The sequence below is a fragment of the Phyllobates terribilis genome, unplaced genomic scaffold, assembly GCF_046119375.1.
Source record: "Phyllobates terribilis strain yellow unplaced genomic scaffold, ASM4611937v1 Scaffold_3__8_contigs__length_932513732, whole genome shotgun sequence".
In the NCBI taxonomy this organism is placed as follows: Eukaryota; Metazoa; Chordata; class Amphibia; order Anura; family Dendrobatidae; genus Phyllobates; species Phyllobates terribilis.
In genome coordinates this window covers 305,963,415-305,984,362 of record NW_027362763.1, presented here as the reverse complement: position 1 = coordinate 305,984,362, position 20,948 = coordinate 305,963,415, and the positions used below count along the sequence as shown (strand labels likewise).

The following is a 20,948-nucleotide window of genomic DNA, read 5'->3' as shown; positions in this document are numbered from 1 at the left end:
CGCGTTGTCAAAATGTTGGGTGACAGTCATTACTGGTTGTTGACACTTTTAGACCCCCGCTACAAGGAGAACTTTCACTCTCTTATTCCTGAGGTGGAGAGGTCTACAAAAATGTGGCAGTACCAGAAGGCCCTTGCTGCAGAACTGTTAAAAAAATTCCCATCTGAACACGCTAGCGGCAGAGGTCACAGTTCGTTGACCAACCAAGGCGTACAGGCGAGAGAGACGCAACTCCAATCCAGCAGAGGCAGGGGAACACTGTCAACATTCTGGGACAGTTTTCTGAGACCCGCCCAGCTTGCAGGCCCTGAGGCGCGGGGTACTCTCACAAGGAGTGGAAAGTTTCAAAAGATGGTGAGGGAGTACCTTGCCGACCGTACCAGCGTCCTCCGTGATTCCTCTGTGCCTTTTAATTATTGGGTATCCAAGCTGGACACTTGGAATGAACTCGCTCTGTACGCCTTGGAGGTCCTGGCCAGCCCTGCCGCTAGCGTGTTATTGGAGCTTGTTTTTAGTGCCGCTGGGGGAATTATAACTGATAAGCGCACTCGCCTGTCAACTGACAATGCTGACAAGCTGACCCTTATCAAAATGAACAAGGGCTGGATTGGGCCAGACTTCTCATCACCACCAAATGACAGCAGAGTAACATAAAGTCAAATCCACTGTGTTATTTCGGGAGGTGTATTCCCATGCACCGCTTCACACCACACATGGGTATACGCTTCCTCATTTCGGCTGTATTTTGCTCTTCTCCTTATCCTCAGCCTCCACCACCACTATACCACCAGGGTGACCGTGGTCCGTGTTGCCAGCATTGCAAGTTCCTCCGTCCTAATTTTTGGCAGCTTTTGCTTGGAAGGCATAGGCAAAGACTATGGGAGACCCACTCGCCAATAATGGGAATAATGTTTTGAATATGCTGTACTGCATGGCTCTTGTTTGCCAGCATTGCAAGTTCCTCCGTCCTAATTTTTGGCAGCTTTTGCTTGGAAGGCATAGGCAAAGACTATGGGAGACCCACTCCCCAATAATGGGAATAATGTTTTTAATATGCTGTACTGCATGGCTCTTGCACGGGGCATGAAAACCGTCTTGTTAAGCTACTCTGAACTCCACGTCTGTAACATACCTGGCGGCGTCCTTGCATAGTGGTCCATCTCCCATTGTGCAAGAGCGCGCACTTGATCTCCAGTCCAGAATGTCTCTCTGGCTTCCCTCCATGCTGTCTGTTTGTGTCTGTTTCTGCTGCTTATGGGCGGCGCCCGATCACTTCCTGCTTTTTGTACCTGCTGTGGGTCACACCCCTTGTGCGTCCTCAGCCTATTGCTGTCTGTCACCTGGTATTTAACCCAGCTGCCCCAATCAATCCCTGCCTGAGCATTGTGTTTCATTCAGTGTGTGCTTTCACTCTGAAGGTGCCAGGTCCCGTTCTGTGTTCTCTTGTCTGCCTATCCTGGAGGCTGTATTTCCAGGCCTGTCTGAACACGCTCCTAGCCTGTTCCTCCCGCCTTCTAGGGGCCGATTACCTAGACCCGCTCCTGTATCTTGTTTGTCCTGTCTGAACACGCTCCTTGCCTGTTCGTCCCGCCTCTCTGGGGGCCGTATTCCCAGACCCGCTCCTGTATTCCGCTGCAGTGGAGTCTCCTCCGTACACTCAGTTCCAGTCTGAACTCTCTCCTATCTTTTACCTGTTTTTTCTCTATGTTCGTTCCTTTCCTTTTTCTGCAGAGTCTGAACTCGTACCTAACTCCTGCTTGTTGTCTCTGTACTCCCGTTTGTGAGTTTGTGGTCCACTCGCTACTTCTCTGCAAGTACCCTGTGGGTATCTGGCTCTGCCTTTCCCTTCCTGTCTGTTCCGTGTGAACAGAGCCCTGTCCCCCCTGCTCTGCCTTGCTCACCGCTCCGGCGGTTCTAGCCTGCTCTGCCTTGCTCACTGCTCCGGCAGCCTTGCTCCGCTCTGACCCTTTTGCTCGCTGCTCCGGCAGCCTTGCTCCGCTCTGACCCTTTTGCTCGCTGCTCCGGCAGCCTTGCTCCGCTCTGACCCTTTTGCTCACTGCTCCGGCAGCCTTGCTCCGCTCTGACCCTCTTGCTCACCGCTCCAGGCGGTCTCGTCCTGCTCTGCTCTTGCTCACCGCTCCAGGCGGTCTCATCCTGCTCTGCTCTTGCTCACCGCTCCAGGCGGTCTCGTCCTGCTCTGCTCTTGCTCACCGCTCCAGGCGGTCTCGTCCTGCTCTGCTCTTGCTCACCGCTCCAGGCGGTCTCGTCCTGCTCTGCTCTTGCTCACCGCTCCAGGCGGTCTCGTCCTGCTCTGCTCTTGCTCACCGCTCCAGGCGGTCTCGTCCTGCTCTGCTCTTGCTCACCGCTCCAGGCGGTCTCGTCCTGCTCTGCTCTTGCTCACCGCTCCAGGCGGTCTCGTCCTGCCCTGCTCTTGCTCACCGCTCCGGGCGGTCTCGTCCTGCCCTGCTCTCGCTCACCTCTCTGGGCGGCCTCACTCTGCTGTGTTTGTCCGCCACATCTGTGGTTCTGTTCCAGAGTCCCAGTGTTTACTGGGTCCTATCCCGCCTGTGTTCCTACCTGCTAGTGCCTTCCTGTCTGCACTCTAGCCGTGCTTGCCTGTACCCCCCTGCCTGCATACCCGCCTGCCTGCATACCAGTTGTGCCAGCCTAACCAGTCTGTTCCTGTATTCCCCTGTGTGGGTCAACAGCCGTGTCCGGGGTCTGTCCTGGAGTAGCACCTGGTCCCTCTGCTCGGTTCCTCCTTGGTGCACTGGCGTCGTATGCCGTCGTGCGACCCTGGTCGGATCGGGTGAATACCTAGTTACGCCCCCCCAGGCATTCACTCTCCGGCACGGTCCAGTGGAATCACACGCACACGCCGCTCAGCCCGGGCGTGTGCATTACAACGTCTCTTCCAAGAGGCATTAAAACCGTCTTGTTAAGTTACTGTGACCTCCACCGTTCTTCCAAGGAGCATTAAAACTGTCTTGTTAAGTTACTGTGACCTCCATGTCTGTTCCAGGGGGCATTGATATTGTCTTTTTATTCCACTGCGACCTCCACCACTCTTCCAAGGGGCATTAAAACCGTCTTGTTAAGCTACTGCGACCTCCACGGCTCTTCCAAGGGGCATTAAAACTGTCTTGTTAAGCTACTGCGACCTCCACCACTCTTCTAAGGGGCATTGATATTGTCTTTTTATTCCACTGCGACCTCCACCACTCTTCCAAGGGGAATTAAAACCATCTTGTTAAGCTACTGCGACCTCCACCACTCTTCCAAGGGGCATTGATATTGTCTTTTTATTCCACTACGACCTCCACCGCTCTTTCAAGCGGCATTAAAACCGTCTTGTTAAGCTACTGTGACCTCCACGTCTCTTCCACGGGGCATTGATATTGTCTTTTTATTTCACTGCGACCTCCACCACTCTTCCAAGGGGCATTAAAACTGTCTTCTTAAGCTACTGCGACCTCCACCACTCTTCCAAGGGGCATTAAAACCGTCTTGTTAAGCTACTGCGACCTCCACCACTCTTCCAAGGGGCATTAAAACCATCTTGTTAAGCTACTGCGACCTCCACCGCTCTTCCAAGCGGCATTAAAACCGTCTTGTTAAGCTACTGCGACCTCCACCACTCTTCCAAGGGGCATTGATATTGTCTTTTTATTCCACTGCAACCTCCACCACTCTTCCAAGGGGCATTAAAACCGTCTTGTTAAGCTACTGCGACCTCCACCGCTCTTCCAAGGGGCATTAAAATCGTCTTGTTAAGCTACTGCAACCTCCACCACTCTTCCAAGGGGCATTAAAACCGTCTTGTTAAGCTACTGTTACCTCCATGTCTCTTCCAAAGGGGATTGAGATTGTCTTTTTATTCCACTGCGACCTCCACCACTCTCCCAAGGGGCATTAAAACCATCTTGTTAAGCTACTGCGACCTCCACCACTCTTCCAAGGGGCATTAAAACCATCTTGTTAAGCTACTGTGACCTGCACATCTCTTCCACGGGGCATTGATATTGTCTTTTTATTCCACTGAAACCTCCACCACTTTTCCAAGGGGCATTAAAACCGTCTTGTTAAGCTACTGTGACCTCCACGTCTCTTCCAAGGGGCATTAAAACCGTCTTGTTAAACCACTCTGAACTCCACAGCTCTTCCAACGGGCATTGAAATGTTGTTTTTAATTAACTCTAACCTCCACGACTCTTCCAATGGGCATTGCATTTCCTCCTAATTTTAGTCAGCTTTTGCTTTTCAATGCATAGGCGAACACTAAGGGAGACTCACTCCCCAATAATGGGTAAAAGGTTTTTAGTACGCTGTAATCCACATCTGTTTCAAGGGGCATTGCAGTTCCTCATAATTTTTGGAAAGCCTTCTATTCACTGCTTAGGCCAACAGTGTACAGGAGACCCAGTTGCTATAAGTGAAAAAAACGGTTTAGTTAAGGCCCTCTGACCTCCATGTCACTTCCAAGGGGCATTGGAGTGCCTCGAAATTTTTGGAAGGCATTGCACTCACTGTATGCCCTGTAACTGTGTAGCCGAACCACTCCTTTTGGTACAGAAACATATCCTACAAGACATGTGTGGTTGACTGGCCTGATATTGATGTGAATGGTCCCTGTTCCTCCTGCTCTTTCTCCTTTGCCACCACCTCATCCATCATTCATCACCTGAAGCTTTGTTTTAACGGGAGTCATAGAACTGGGATAGTAGCAGGAAAACATCCAGCAATCCTCGGAGGAGGTAGGATATGCGCCAAAACACTGACCACCTCAGGCCTAGCCGCTACTACATACATGCGCTTGCATTACAAGGAACAGAAAGCTAAGGAGATGGATGGTCTCATGATCATGAATAATTTACTCGTTGTGTAGGAGGCCGACCACTGCTGCTGTCTACCTTCTGAACTTTGTGCTGAAGCCTGATTGACCCAGGACCTGCAATCCTCTATGTCTGGAGGACGTGTTGCATCCCTGTGTCCAACTGTGTCCCAGCTTCCACAATATTAACCCAGTGTGAAGGCGTCAGTGAGATGGACCATCCCTGGCCAAATTCACTTGTCCACGTGTTTGTGGTTAGGCTGTCCTTCAAATAGGGGCGGCTGGGGACCAAGCGTGGACACCCGGCCGCCGGGCGGCTGGGGACTGAGTATGGATACCAGGCCGCCGACGCAGCCATGACGTGGTCGCCAGATTCCGCTTCCACATGCCTAAAAGGCCCAATTTCAAGTGCAGGCAAGCTAGCAGTATGGTATTGCTGCCTGGGGGAGGGTGGGTGGCAGGCTGCACACTTACGCTTGCATTCCAAGAAAACAAAGCAGATGCTAACTTCTATCATCACCATCATGCTCCTCACCTTGGCACTCTCAACTCCCCTGATGGAGAAGCCAGGGCCCACCGGAGGAGTCTGGTTGTTTGGTGGGCTCGGCCAATGCTGCCCTAAAGCAGGCCAGGCTAAGAAAAGTGTGGGGAATGTTACCGAGACAAATAGGGGCGGTCGGGGACCGTTTATGGACACCCGGCCGCCCCCTGGCGGCTGGGGACCAAGTGTGGACACCCGGCCACCCCCTGGCGTCTGGGGACCAATCGTGGACACCCGGCCGCCGGGAGGCTGGGGACTGAGTATGGATACCAGGCCGCCGACGCAGCCATGACGTGGTGGCCAGATTCCGCCTCCACATGCCTAAAAGGCCCAATTTCAAGTGCAAGCAAGCAAGCAGTATGGTATTGCAGCCTGGGGGTGGGTGTGCGGCAGGCTGCATACTTGCGCTTGCATTGCAAGGAATGGGGGAGGTACAATTGAACACTGCCCTGGGAAAAGGACTTGCACGGGGATAGTTGCAAGTCTGCATCTTCTGATGCGGCAAGGATCACTTCTGATGGGCACACTTTTAGGCAGTGACCTGGGTGTCAGAGATGCTTCCAGGGGTCTTCCCCATGCTGTTTCCATGTCTTTTCAGCACTGTATGCATGTGTCACACAGCACATGGCCAGATAAGGTTGTAAAATGTTAAAATGACATTTCCCGGTGAATGCATTTGTCACGGTTGAAAGCAGTACAAAAGTGCAAAAACGCATAAAAAATGCTACTTGTGAACATAGCCCAAGGTGTGGAGGAGTATTTTTGTTTTTGGTTATTTATTTTACCTTATACACAAGTCTTTACCCTGGAAAGGAAGTTCCTTAATATATTTCACAGGAAAGCAGTTTCAGTTTAGTTTTTGAACTTTTTATTGTGAGCCCGTAAAAGTGGCTTAATACCTCTGACCAAGTTGTTGACAGCAGTGACCTGGGGGTCAGAAATGCTTCCTGGGGCGATCCCCATGCTGTCCCCATGTAATTTGAGCACTGCCACTATCGTTTTGGGCACTTATTAGGCTTTCTACAGACTGCCGGGGGTGCCGCTGCAAAAATGTTCGGGTCTCCCATAGACTAACATTGGGCTCGTTGCTCGGGTCGAGCACCCGAGTATCACGATGAGCTCGGCCCGAGCTTCGAGCACCTGAGCATTTTAGTGCTTGCTCAACACTACTTACCAGTAGAGACATCCATTGCAGGATTCATGGGGAGGATGAATCACAGGAGAGGAGCCAGCAAATTCTTCTAGAAGCCTCTTACATGCTGTGCCGAATTTCTGTTGTCCTTGATTAAGAAAATAAACATTAGCAATGACAAGTTTACCTGAGGCCCTGGAAACCTTCAGGAATACATATCTGCCCACTGTGTCAATTAAAGAGTCTAGAATCTCTGGGATGAAAGATTTATGAAAAGCTATTGAAACTCCATTAGATTTGGAGTTTAGATTGGTACTATGAAGCCACTTAGGGTGATACTTTGAGATACAGTTCGGCAGGGAACCGGATTTAAATGTGTATCCTATAACAGTAGGACTGAAACACGCTGTTTATGGTTTGAGTACAACACCTGCCTCCTTTTTTCTGGAATGTTTAGCCCCTTAACATTAAAGGAGCAGAATTTTATTTTATCCATATTGATTGCATTTCCCTAAAATTTGAGAGCCCAACTGCCCCTCCGGAGGAGAGATTGGAGGGAATGCGATGAGCTAGGATGCAAGGACATGAGGGAGCTAGGGTAAGAGGAAAAGATATAAGAGAAAGAGATGAGTTTAGGATAGTTAGTGCTTAGGCACCAAAGATCTGATTCCATTGGTGCTAGGGTTGGTAGCAGACTCTACCTTCGCACTGATGGATAGGGAAGGAAGCCGAGGAGGAGCTGGCGCCCCCCATCCCCCGCCCCCCGACTACCCACACTGTTTGGATGCCAATCCTGTCGGCTTCTACTTTCGTTATGGAGATTAACAACACAAATGTTCAAATATATGTAAATGGTCAGATAGTAAGACTAACAGAGATCTTAACTCTCTAATCATAGCCACCTGTTATCAGGAAAACAAACAACACATCGATTGAAAAGGGGGATATATGTTTCAAGGGAAGCACATTTCGTGAATGCCTTTTTAAGGGTTACCATCTGGCCCTGGTGAATAACTTAACCAACACTTATCGCAACTCACAAAGTAACATACAGATATTGGGTACATCAAAGTCAAATAATTCCAAAGAACAATAAATGCTACCCTCACTTGTAAGGACATCAAGGCCCAGAGAAAGAAGGAGAAAAATGAGATTATCAAGAGGAATATCATAAAATGTGAAAGGACCCTTCAGGTTTCATTAGTAGCAGCTCCCTGCTTTTTCTGTCTTTTGCCATGTTGCACACTGTGCCACCTGGGGGGAGCAATTGGGAGTTGTGGGGTCTGTGGCCATTCAGGTAACTATCATGGGAAGTTCAAAAGTTCCCAGAAAATTGGCCAAATCTCCAATTCTTCTAAAGATGACAGTTTTCCCTCCTTTATATGCCCCACTGTAGGTTATGTCCTTCTCTTTCAGGCATGTCAAGAGAGGTTTTAATGCTCTTCTTAATTGTAGTGTGCATCTTGAAAGGTCTGAGAGTAGCAGGATTTGTGAGCCTGAGTAACTTCTATTCCCTTTCTGTCTTGCAGCAGTCATGATAGCTTCATTAATCTTGTAGTAATGCACTCTGCAAGTGACAACCCTAGGCCGTGAATCTGAAGTTGGTTTGGGGCCCAGGGACCTGTGGATGCAATCAAACTCTATGGAGTTAGCTTCGTTATCGTCCAAAATGTCCAAAACAGTTTCTGTACTGTATGATCCAGTTCTGAAGTTGTTACAGATTCTGGTAGGCCACGTATGCGTATATTATTTAGTCTGTTACGGTTTTCTAGGTCCTCCATACCAGAAACAATTTCCTCCAATTGAAGAGCATGGCTGATTATAATGTCTCTATGAGATTGTAATTCTTGTAGTATATCCGCCTGGGATTTCTCTACCTCTTCTATACGTGTGATAAATTCTGCTTTTAGATTATGGAGCTCTTTTTTATAAGAGTTTTCTAATCTGCATACAAATCCTTCTAAGTCTTTTTTAGTGGGTAGAGCTTTTAAATATTTGCTTAGATCAGCTGTATTCATATCTTCAGTCACTTCGTTATCTCCTTCATAATCCTCCGAAACCTTACGTGGAGAGCCATGCGGAGTCAGAGATTCACGTATTGGGGAGCTATCCCGGGAGGCTGTTTTAGCCATTTTGGATCTTGTATTTTTGCCTTTGGAATTGGAATTTAAATAACGATACATCTCTTTATGATTGCTCTCTGGATTGGAGTTTTGCTTGGTTAATCTTCCGGGTTTGCCCATAAGCGCCTGTGATAGATTTATTTGGGGGTAGCAGAAGGGGGCATGAGGGGTGAGGCGCCCAAATCTGTCCATCTCACTCCTCCATCAGCAAGCCCCCCTCGTTTTGAGATTTATATTTCACTTACTATTTGCTATCTATTGGTAGCTATTGGGGGGCGTGGGTGATGTCTCTCCCTTGTTTTCTTTGATGAGAGAATGCCCAGTTCAAGAGACTTATTCTTTTTAATGTTGTGAGCATACACCAAGAAAAGTAGTCCCAGGGAATTTCTTATATGTGCCTGAGGAGTATGTCCAGCCTCTTCTATATGGTATAGGACGGGAGATATATGTTGCCTGGGATGAGGGAGCGGGTGTGAGGCAGAGGGAGAACTATGAGGCAAAATGTTTTCAAATTGTGCCTCTGAAGAAACTGCTTTCTATTTTCTCCCTTCTATGCCTCGCACCTTTGTGGGAATGGCTGCAGCTGCAAGGTCCGTATCACTCCGCCTACCAGTCTCCAGTCTTCTCCCGTTCACCAGCTTCAGCAGCACATCCGTTACCTTTCTCTCCCGTGCCTGTCAAGACAGGACCCCCGCTCCGGCCAGCCGCCACCGACGTCTGCAAGATCAGGAGAGGTGAGTTGTGGAGGGAGGCTGCGAGTCAAAATGGCGCCTTCTCCCTGGGCTCACCGACGTCCTCGCTTCTCACTCTCAACCCAGGACCTCTGGTCGTCACGCAGGGGGTCACAAAGTGGGCGTCTTGGGTCTAGGAATCCACAGGGACTAGCCAATGTCAAGGATCTCTCCTGCAGCACCGTACAACGGTCTTAAAAGGATAAGATCCGGAGAGCTCCTCTGAAACACGTCCGTCCAGCAGAACGTTCAGGCCACGCCCCCCACAATGTTTTTTTATATGTCCATCCATAGACTTCTCATGACTGTATATCATGTTTAATTTTACACTTTATTATGTTTTTTTTTATTGCTCTAATTCATCTTTGCATGAATTTTTTATTTATTTTTATTTTTAAATTCAGTGAAGCTATAGAATTTTATTGCAAAGGCGGGATTCCCTTTACTTTTCAAAAGATATTTAATTGCATATTTTGAAGAAAAGTTAACGACCTGAGACTTATTACAGGGGAAACACACATACATTTACAAATCAACACAAACACAATAGTGTATTTCTCATGCCTTAACAAATCTAATCGTTTGGCTGATTATGATTATTAGCTGTATTGTCACGGAGGGGGTTAACATTTCCTGAATAGGCCTTTAAATTATTCCATCAAGCATAAAAAAATTGTACTGGGCTTGGTGGGTTCAATGATAATCAAGATTTAATTTTACTATGGTTACCTATGATTTATATTCTGAAAAGATCATATTGTTACTATATGTTGTATGGTTAATTACTTATATGGAAAGCAATGACTTAATGAGATAGTTGATTAATTGCTGATTGAACTGTAATTATTTCACCCAGGCTCATTGCTGGTTGTGCTGTTGCTTTTCACGGTTTTAGTGGCTTGCTTGAAAAGCAAAACCAGATGCCACCTTTTAAAATATGGATGAGCTACTGTGTAGATAAAGCTTCCTTACTCTTCGACACAAAAAGATTATGTACAATTTTATCCTGTTCAGCCAGAGACAACAAAATAGTCATCAATTATTCACAGGTCGGTCAAGCTGACGTGAAAAAAAAATCCCTGGCGAGGCAACTTATTCAGAGATACAAAAGCTTCAGGTCTAAATTCTTTCAGGGGATTTTAAGCAAAGATTAATCAAGAGTGTATGAAAGATGACAAGCAAAAAGATGCCTCCACAGAAGCAAGCCGACGGCTCTCTATTCCTGCTCTCGGGTAAAGTATTCCATTTGACCAGACTGGGTGTGTATGGAGAGATGGGGATGGTTTGCGGACTGGCAGCGGAGCTAAGCAGCAATCAAAGAGGATTAGTTTTTGATTTCACACCTTTGTGAAAATAATCTGCTCCGATGACATATCCATCACCTAGGAATGGTTTCCAATGACTCAATAGCCCTTTCGGTAATAAGTTTGTGAGATCTCGTACAGAGGAGATTATTTATCACCGGATTTATAATAATCATGCATCATTAATAGTTATTTGTACCCAAATGATATAAAAAGAGATAGTAAAAAGGGTGTAAAAGCTAATAACACATAAAGTAAAAGTAGCACTTTTTAGTCTGCTTTCAAATTTACTGTTTTGATCCAGTTTTGAAGCTGATACGTGACGTGGATTGTAAAGAGCTGAGAAGTATACAGGAAATATTACATTTTGATGGAATCCAACACGTTTATGTGTAGTCTGAAATGCATCAATTTGCAACTTCTATATATATTACAAAAGTAATATTATCCTACAGTCATTACTGATTGCTGCTGGGACATTTTGGTTTCAGTAGGACACATTTCAATGGCATTCTTAAGCATTTTTCATGCTTAGATCTATGCTATGTCCCAATGCAAAAAAATTTTTGGGGATACATTTGGTGGTATTTAATAATTTACTAATATATACCCATAATGATAACACAGGTCTACAAAAAAATGTTTTCAGGTGCCAAGGTTTTTTGAATGGATTTAGGGTATTTTGAGGGTGATGAATTCAAAAATCCCATTACTTTTGCTGAATTGATTCTCATTTTTGAGATAATTCATCCGTGAAAATAATGCATTCGCCCAATGCGACTTGTGTGATAAATGCAGTAGCTTTTGGTCTTTTGACTCTTTAACAGTGTCTTAGGTAATGAAATATCCCATATAGTTATGTTGTATTTCAATTTGTAGGCTTACAAAAGCAACTTTTTGAAGCCAGAATTCCACTGTAATTAATTAACTATTAAATATTTCAGAAACTAGAGCCAATCCAGCAAAACTAAAGTCATATTATTAATCAGCTCCATAAACCTAACATCGTTGGCACCAAAATCACTATATACCAGTGATCATTTGTCTGTTTCTTAAAGCAAGGCTTGGAGAATTCTGTTATTATGTAATAAATTCTGTATATTTACATTTTTATGTGTTTTTATGCGTTTTTTCATTTTGTTAAAATGGGTGAAAAACACTTAAGAATTGACTTGCTGCACAATAGAAACTTCCTTTAAATCTGCGATGAAAGAATAAGCAACATGTGCATGAGATTTCAGAAATCTCATTCACTTTGCTGGGACAGTGAAATGCTGCAAAAACGCACTGGGAAAAACTTTTCAAACACACAATGTGTGAACATTCCCTTATATTGTAAACTTTTTATTATTTGCGTGGGGCAACCATTTTGTAAATAACAGAGATGGAAATAAAACAAATAAATTGCTGTAGATAACCATTTCTGACATAAGACCAATAACTTAAAATGAAAAACACTTTTGACACTTAACGTTCTTGATGTTTTGTATTATTTTTTTTAAATTGCATTTTTTAACAGATGGTAAATCAAATATATTTTTTTTCATTTTGATAAAACAAAATAGCCTTCTTAAATAATAAAATATTTTGTTTCTATTTTAAGACCATTGCATTTTTAAATTCCCATGATGTTCTAGTCATAATGTTCCGATGATAATGCTCCTTTATCTGCTGTGTACTTTACACCAAGCGATTATATATATATATATGTATATGTGTATATATATATATATATATATATATATATATATATACTACAGACCAAAAGTTTGGACACACCTTCTCATTTAAAGATTTTTCTGTATTTTCATGACTATGAAAATTGTACATTCACACTGAAGGCATCAAAACTATGAATTAACACATGTGGAATTATATACTTAACAAAAAAGTGTGACAACTGAAAATATGTCTTATATTCTAGGTTCTTCAAAGTTGCCACCTTTTGCTTTGATGACTGCTTTGCACACTCTTGGCATTCTCTTGATGAGCTTCAAGAGGTAGTCACCAGAAATGGTTTTCACTTCACAGGTGTGCCCTGTCAGGTTTAATAAGTGGGATTTCTTGCCTTATAAATGGGGTTGGGACCATCAGTTGTGTTGTGCAGAAGTCTGGTGGATACACAGCTGATAGTCCTACTGAATAGACTGTTAGAATTTGTATTATGGCAAGAAAAAAAGCAGCTAAGTAAAGAAAAATGAGTGGCCATCATTACTTTAAGAAATGAAGGTCAGTCAGTCCAAAAATTGGGCAAACTTTGAAAGTGTCCCCAAGTGCAGTTGCAAAATCCATCAAGTGCTACAAAGAAACTGGCTCACATGAGGACCGCCCCAGGAAAGGAAGACCAAGAGTCACCTCTGCTTCTGAAGATAAGTTTATCCAAGTCACCAGCCTCAGAAATCGCAGGTTAACAGCAGATCAGATTAGAGACCAGGTCAATGCCACACAGAGTTCTAGCAGCAGACACATCTCTTCAACAACTGTTATGAGGAGACTTTGTGCAGCAGGCCTTCATGGTAAAATAGCTGCTAGGAAACCACTGCTAAGGACAGGCAACAAGCAGAAGAGACTTGTTTGGGCTAAAGAACACAAGGAATGGACATTAGACCAGTGGAAATCTGTGCTTTGGTCTGATGAGTCCAAATTTGAGATCTTTGGTTCCAACCACCATGTCTTTGTGCGATGCAGAAAAGGTGAATGGATGTACTCTACATGCCTGGTTCCCACCGTGAAGCATGGAGGAGGAGGTGTGATGGTGTGGGGGTGCTTTGTTGGTGACACTGTTGGGGATTTATTCAAAATTGAAGGCATACTGAACCAGCATGGCTACCACAGCATCTTGCAGCGGCATGCTATTCCATCCGGTTTGCGTTTAGTTGGACCATCATTTATTTTTCAACAGGACAATGACCCCAAACACACCTCCAGGCTGTGTAAGGGCTATTTGACCAAGAGGGGGAGTGATGGGGTGCTATGCCAGATGACCTGGCCTCCACAGTCACCAGACCTGAACCCAATCGAGATGGTTTGGGGTGAGCTGGACCGCAGAGTGAAGGCAAAAGGGCCAACAAGTGCTAAGCATCTCTGGGAGCTCTTTCAAGATTGTTGGAAGACCATTTCCGGTGACTACCTCTTGAAGCTCATCAAGAGAATGCCAAGAGTGTGCAAAGCAGTCATCAAAGCAAAAGGTGGCTACTTTGAAGAACCTAGAATATAAGACATATTTTCAGTTGTGTCACACTTTTTTAAGTATATAATTCCACATGTGTTAATTCATAGTTTTGATGCCTTCAGTGTGAATGTACAATTTTCATAGTCATGAAAATACAGAAAAATCTTTAAATGAGAAGGTGTGTCCAAACTTTTGGTCTGTACTGTATATATAGCAATCACAGTTCATTTCTCAATGTTTTGACTTACTGGGATTTTTTTGTCAGTTGACCCTCTTTTATCCAATTGAAGAGGAAAAAAAAGTTGACATTACATAAAATATCACCATCACTTGGGTTTAGAGGTAGACGAAAATCATCTTCATTCAACATTGGTGTTTTTAGATGCATAAGCTAAGAAATCGAATTTCAAATACAAGCAGCAAATCCATCTTATGGATGGTGAAAATAGCCATGATCTAGAGCAATGATTTTTAGGAAAAACACAGTTTTTGCAGTGTTTTTAAAAAATGCTGTGCTGTAAGAAAAAAAAAATGTAACCTGTAAGTTGATAAGAAAATATTAAATAGAACCTGACAGGTGATAGATGCTGCCCAAAACTGTGGGCAGCATGTATTAAGACACTGGCTGTACGATCACAGCCATGTATGTTTAACTCTAAAACTCTGTGGCGTTTCAGAGAAAAATATACTTTTAATAGCCACCGGGGAACGAGCCATATCGGTGACTAGTTGTACAGGCGGGTCCCCGGCAGCGTCTTCCCGCCCGCTGACATTAACTGACAGGTCTCTGCCTATACGAGCGTCACTATTATCCGGTGGGGAAAAGCAGCCGGGGACCTGCTTGTACGACTAGTCACTAGTGTTGCACGAGTGTGCTCAGTTAACCCTTTCACCGAGCACGCTCAGGTGCTGCCTGAGTATTTTCGGTGTGCTCGGCATCTATGCTCAAGCAGCTGCGGCTGCATGTGTCGCGGCTGTTAGATACCTGTGACACATGCAGAGATTGCCTGTTAGGCAATCCCTGCATGTGTCACAGCTGTCTAACAGCTGCGGCGGCTTGAGCATAGATGCCGAGCACAACGAAAATACTTGGGCAGCACCCGAGCTTGCTCGGTGAAAGGGTCAACCGAGCACGCTCGCTCAACACTACTAGTCACCCATGCGGCTTGGTCCCGATGGCTATTAAAAGTGTGTTTTTCTCTGAAACGCCACAGCATTTTAGAGTCAAACATACATGGTTGAGATTGTACAGCAAGGGCCCGATACATGCTGCCCGCAGTTTGGTCAGCTTGTATCACCTGTCAAGTTCCCTTTCACCCAGTTCCGATCAGGCAATTCTTCATTTTTGCACTTTCATTTTCTTCTTCCTCTTCTTTCAAGAATCCTCACTTTTTTATTCTATCGCTGTAGCTTTATGAGGGCTCATTTTTCATGGGACGAGATGTAGTTTTGAATGGCACCATTTATTTTACGAATATACTGGAAAACAGTAAAAAAAATCCAAGTTCGGAGAAGTTGCACAAAAAACTGCAATTTCGAACTTATGTTTTTGGGTTTTGTTCTTACAGCATTCATTGTGCTGTAAAATTTGGTTAGCAATATGATTTTTCAGAACTGTATATTTTTTTAATTTAGGTTGTGAAAAAAACTTTTGTAAATTTGTAAAAAAAAAAATGTTTTGCTTGTTTTGACACGTCAATGGAGTTATGTGAAGGCTTGTTTTTTGCGTGGCTAGCTGATGTTTTTGATCCGATTTTGGGGTATATACGACGATTTGATTGTTTCTTATTGCATTTTTTTTTTGCTGTTGCGATGGCGGAAACATTGCAATTCTGAGGCTTCAATTTTTTTTTCTTTTTATGGTGTTTACTTATAAGGTTAATTGATTTCATATTTTGATAGATAAGATAGATATTTTGATAGATACCACATATGATTTGTAGCATCGGCGTCTCTGCCCCCTGACAGGCAGAGACGCTGTCCCCCTTATCGCCGCGCTCCTGGCCCCGCATCTTCCGGCTCTCCTGCTGCTGCTGCTGCCAGCACGCACAGCTTTCCGGGCACTGTGCTTAGGGCGCGCACGCGCGCCCCCCCCCCTTAAAGGGGCCGCGCGCCGTCCCAAGGAGTCTCCGGCCAATGGCCGGAGGACTTCTCATATAAAGGGCACCTCCTCCAAAATGGAGGTGCCTGTGCAAGGTTGTAGCTCTGTGTTCTAAACTCTGCTTCAGCCCTCAGGTCCCGCTGCTAGTCTGACTACCAGTCCAGTCTGCCAGCGTGACTACCAGTCCAGTCCGCCAGCCTGACTACCTGTCTCCACCAGCCAAATACACTCTCCAGCCCGACGGTCTGCCTACGGTCCAAACCCGCCAGTCTGTCTATAGGCCAGGCTTGCCTGCCTACCCGGAAAACGTACCAGTTACGTGCCGTGCCTACCAGCCAGTCTACCTGGAGGCTCCTGCCAGTCACCCGTGGTGTCTGCCAGTCCATCTACCCGGATCACCCGTCAGCCTGCCTGCCCTGCTCATCTGCTGTACCAGTCAGTCCCTGCCTTCTGACCCGTGGGAGTCACCTGCTCTCATACAAGGACTGGCCCAGAGTAGCACCTGGTCCCTCTGCTCGGTCCTTCCCTGGTTCACTGAGTCGATTGAGCTGCCGTGCGACCTTGGTCAGTCCGAGTTGATAACTAGTTACGCCCCTCTGGTCCCTCCTTGCACCGCAGCACAGAGGTTCCACCACCCGGATCCATAACAGTTTGCATGGGCCATGGAACCCAGTGGCCCCCAGGCTACTTCGCTGTCTGACCTGTACCAGGAGGTTTCTCGTCAGAGATCCCAACAGGAAACTATCCTGACCTACCTGCGGTCTGTCAACTCTCGCCTGGACACGCTGTCCGTCCCACCTGTGTCCGCCTCGAGCCGAGCGACACCCGCTCCGGCGGCGTCTCTGCCTACCAGTGCCACGGCATCCTACTCTGGACCCCGGCTCTCTGCGCCTCCTCCTTTCGGGGGTGACCCCGTCTTATGTCGGGGTTTTATGAACCAGTACATGCTGCACTTTGAACTACTGGCACATCAGTTTCCCTCCGACCGGGCCAAGGTGGCGTTCATCATGTCTCACTTCACCGGGGAAGCATTGGCATGGCTAAACCCTCTATGGGAGAGAGGGGATTCCCTGGTGTCCGATCTTCCGGCTTTCCTCACTGCCTTCCGGAGAGTCTTCTATGAGCCCGGAAGAAGGACTTCTACTGCCTCCTCATTGCTCCGTCTCTGCCAACGGAGTCTCACCGTGGGCCAGTATGCCATACCCTCCCTTCTGAGCTTGCCTGGAACAATGAGGCCCTGGTATCCACCTTCTGGGAGGGTCTTTCCGGACGGATTAAGGACGAGCTAGCCAGCCGGGACATTCCTACCACCCTGGATGACCTGGTGTCACTAGCTACCCGGATTGACATCCGTTTCCTGGAACGAGCTAGGGAGACTACCTGGGAGAGAAGATTTCCTCGTCTTGCTCCTGTTTTCCAGAAACCTGCCTCCCAACCAGCAACTCCCCGGGCACGCTCGCCCGAACCCATGCCGATTGACCAGACCAAGATGGTCAAGTCTCGCCAAGAAACCGAGGGGAGCTGTTTCTACTGTAGTAGTAAGGAGCATCTGATCCGTTCCTGTCTGGTGAAGCCGGGAAACTCCAGTGTCTAGGACCGCTCGGAGAGGTCGTCCTAGGCAAGAGTAAATCCTCTCCGTTCTTGACTTTATCCGTTTCAATTTCCTGTGGAGAGAACCGCTTCTTTGAAACCGCCCACCTGGTTCCGGAGCCGCTGGGAATCTCATTTCTCAGTCCCTTGAAGAGAAGTATCAGATTCCCACCAAATCTCTGGCTGAACCATTGGCAGTCGCTTCCGTGGATTGAAGACTCCTTCCGGTGACCATCTTGCTCGTCACAGAACCTGTAACCCTTCAGGTGGAAATGCTGCACTCGGAGAGAATCTCCTTCCATGTGCTATCCGGACTCTCTCACTCCCTTTTGCTAGGTCTACCCTGGCTACAGAGACATGAACCCGTTCTGAATTGGCGATCCGGTGAGGTGCTCCGTTGGGGGCAGGATTGCAATGAGACCTGCCTGGTTCCAGTTCGCCCGGCTCGACCTCCTTCTTCTCCGGCTAATTTACCTGGTCTACCGGCACCTTACTGGTCCTATGCAGATGTCTTTGACAAGAAGGAAGCAGAGACACTGCCACCTCATAGGGCAATCATATGGCCTATCTACCTAGTACCCAGTGCCACTCCACCCCGTGGGCATATCTACCTCTTGTCGTTGGCCGAAACCCGGGCCATGTCGGAGTGCAGCATCTGAAACAACGGATACTGGAAGCCTGTGCTAGCATTTCTTCTGCGGTGTTGCTATCAGTGTGTCAAGAGTGGGAGAAGAGGGTTGCATTGACAATCCAACACAATGGGCAGCACTTTGAACACATTTTATAAGTGGTCATAAACTTGTAAAAAACTCATGAAAGAATAAAGTTACGTTAAAACCAAGCACATCATTGTTTTTCTTATGAAATTCTCAATAAGTTTGATGTGTCACATGACCCTCTTCCAATTGAAAAAAATAAAGTTGGATCCAAAATGGTCGACTTCAAAATGTTGGAAGACCATTTCCGGTGACTACCTCTTGAAGCTCATCAAGAGAATGCCAAGAGTGTGCAAAGCAGTCATCAAAGCAAAAGGTGGCTACTTTGAAGAACCTAGAATATAAGACATATTTTCAGTTGTGTCACACTTTTTTAAGTATATAATTCCACATGTGTTAATTCATAGTTTTGATGCCTTCAGTGTGAATGTACAATTTTCATAGTCATGAAAATACAGAAAAATCTTTAAATGAGAAGGTGTGTCCAAACTTTTGGTCTGTACTGTATATATAGCAATCACAGTTCATTTCTCAATGTTTTGACTTACTGGGATTTTTTTGTCAGTTGACCCTCTTTTATCCAATTGAAGAGGAAAAAAAAGTTGACATTACATAAAATATCACCATCACTTGGGTTTAGAGGTAGACGAAAATCATCTTCATTCAACATTGGTGTTTTTAGATGCATAAGCTAAGAAATCGAATTTCAAATACAAGCAGCAAATCCATCTTATGGATGGTGAAAATAGCCATGATCTAGAGCAATGATTTTTAGGAAAAACACAGTTTTTGCAGTGTTTTTAAAAAATGCTGTGCTGTAAGAAAAAAAAAATGTAACCTGTAAGTTGATAAGAAAATATTAAATAGAACCTGACAGGTGATAGATGCTGCCCAAAACTGTGGGCAGCATGTATTAAGACACTGGCTGTACGATCACAGCCATGTATGTTTAACTCTAAAACTCTGTGGCGTTTCAGAGAAAAATATACTTTTAATAGCCACCGGGGAACGAGCCATATCGGTGACTAGTTGTACAGGCGGGTCCCCGGCAGCGTCTTCCCGCCCGCTGACATTAACTGACAGGTCTCTGCCTATACGAGCGTCACTATTATCCGGTGGGGAAAAGCAGCCGGGGACCTGCTTGTACGACTAGTCACTAGTGTTGCACGAGTGTGCTCAGTTAACCCTTTCACCGAGCACGCTCAGGTGCTGCCTGAGTATTTTCGGTGTGCTCGGCATCTATGCTCAAGCAGCTGCGGCTGCATGTGTCGCGGCTGTTAGATACCTGTGACACATGCAGAGATTGCCTGTTAGGCAATCCCTGCATGTGTCACAGCTGTCTAACAGCTGCGGCGGCTTGAGCATAGATGCCGAGCACAACGAAAATACTTGGGCAGCACCCGAGCTTGCTCGGTGAAAGGGTCAACCGAGCACGCTCGCTCAACACTACTAGTCACCCATGCGGCTTGGTCCCGATGGCTATTAAAAGTGTGTTTTTCTCTGAAACGCCACAGCATTTTAGAGTCAAACATACATGGTTGAGATTGTACAGCAAGGGCCCGATACATGCTGCCCGCAGTTTGGTCAGCTTGTATCACCTGTCAAGTTCCCTTTCACCCAGTTCCGATCAGGCAATTCTTCATTTTTGCACTTTCATTTTCTTCTTCCTCTTCTTTCAAGAATCCTCACTTTTTTATTCTATCGCTGTAGCTTTATGAGGGCTCATTTTTCATGGGACGAGATGTAGTTTTGAATGGCACCATTTATTTTACGAATATACTGGAAAACAGTAAAAAAAATCCAAGTTCGGAGAAGTTGCACAAAAAACTGCAATTTCGAACTTATGTTTTTGGGTTTTGTTCTTACAGCATTCATTGTGCTGTAAAATTTGGTTAGCAATATGATTTTTCAGAACTGTATATTTTTTTAATTTAGGTTGTGAAAAAAACTTTTGTAAATTTGTAAAAAAAAAAATGTTTTGCTTGTTTTGACACGTCAATGGAGTTATGTGAAGGCTTGTTTTTTGCGTGGCTAGCTGATGTTTTTGATCCGATTTTGGGGTATATACGACGATTTGATTGTTTCTTATTGCATTTTTTTTTTGCTGTTGCGATGGCGGAAACATTGCAATTCTGAGGCTTCAATTTTTTTTTCTTTTTATGGTGTTTACTTATAAGGTTAATTGATTTCATATTTTGATAGATAAGATAGATATTTTGATAGATACCACATATGATTTGTAGCATCGGCGTCTCTGCCCCCTGACAGGCAGAGACGCTGTCCCCCTTATCGCCGCGCTCCTGGCCCCGCATCTTCCGGCTCTCCTGCTGCTGCTGCTGCCAGCACGCACAGCTTTCCGGGCACTGTGCTTAGGGCGCGCACGCGCGCCCCCCCCCCTTACAGGGGCCGCGCGCCGTCCCAAGGAGTCTCCGGCCAATGGCCGGAGGACTTCTCATATAAAGGGCACCTCCTCCAAAATGGAGGTGCCTGTGCAAGGTTGTAGCTCTGTGTTCTAAACTCTGCTTCAGCCCTCAGGTCCCGCTGCTAGTCTGACTACCAGTCCAGTCTGCCAGCGTGACTACCAGTCCAGTCCGCCAGCCTGACTACCTGTCTCCACCAGCCAAATACACTCTCCAGCCCGACGGTCTGCCTACGGTCCAAACCCGCCAGTCTGTCTATAGGCCAGGCTTGCCTGCCTACCCGGAAA

At 46.0% G+C, this 20,948-nt stretch overlaps 1 protein-coding gene across 3 annotated transcripts in view; it reads left to right on the top strand.

Moving 5' to 3' along the window:
* The window catches only part of KCNMB3 (potassium calcium-activated channel subfamily M regulatory beta subunit 3), a 148,819-nt gene that overhangs the window by 65,217 nt on the left and 62,654 nt on the right, over positions 1-20,948 (top strand). Inside the window, exon 1 of one of the 3 annotated variants that reach the window (XM_073674952.1) lies at positions 10,465-10,590. The exons of 1 other annotated variant lie outside the window; for it this stretch is intronic. In XM_073674952.1, coding sequence (XP_073531053.1) covers positions 10,530-10,590 — 61 coding nt within the window. In that variant the 5' untranslated portion in view covers positions 10,465-10,529. Of the gene's footprint in view, positions 1-10,464; positions 10,591-20,948 lie in introns of those variants that run through there. One more of the 3 variants, XM_073674951.1, reaches the window with a different exon arrangement.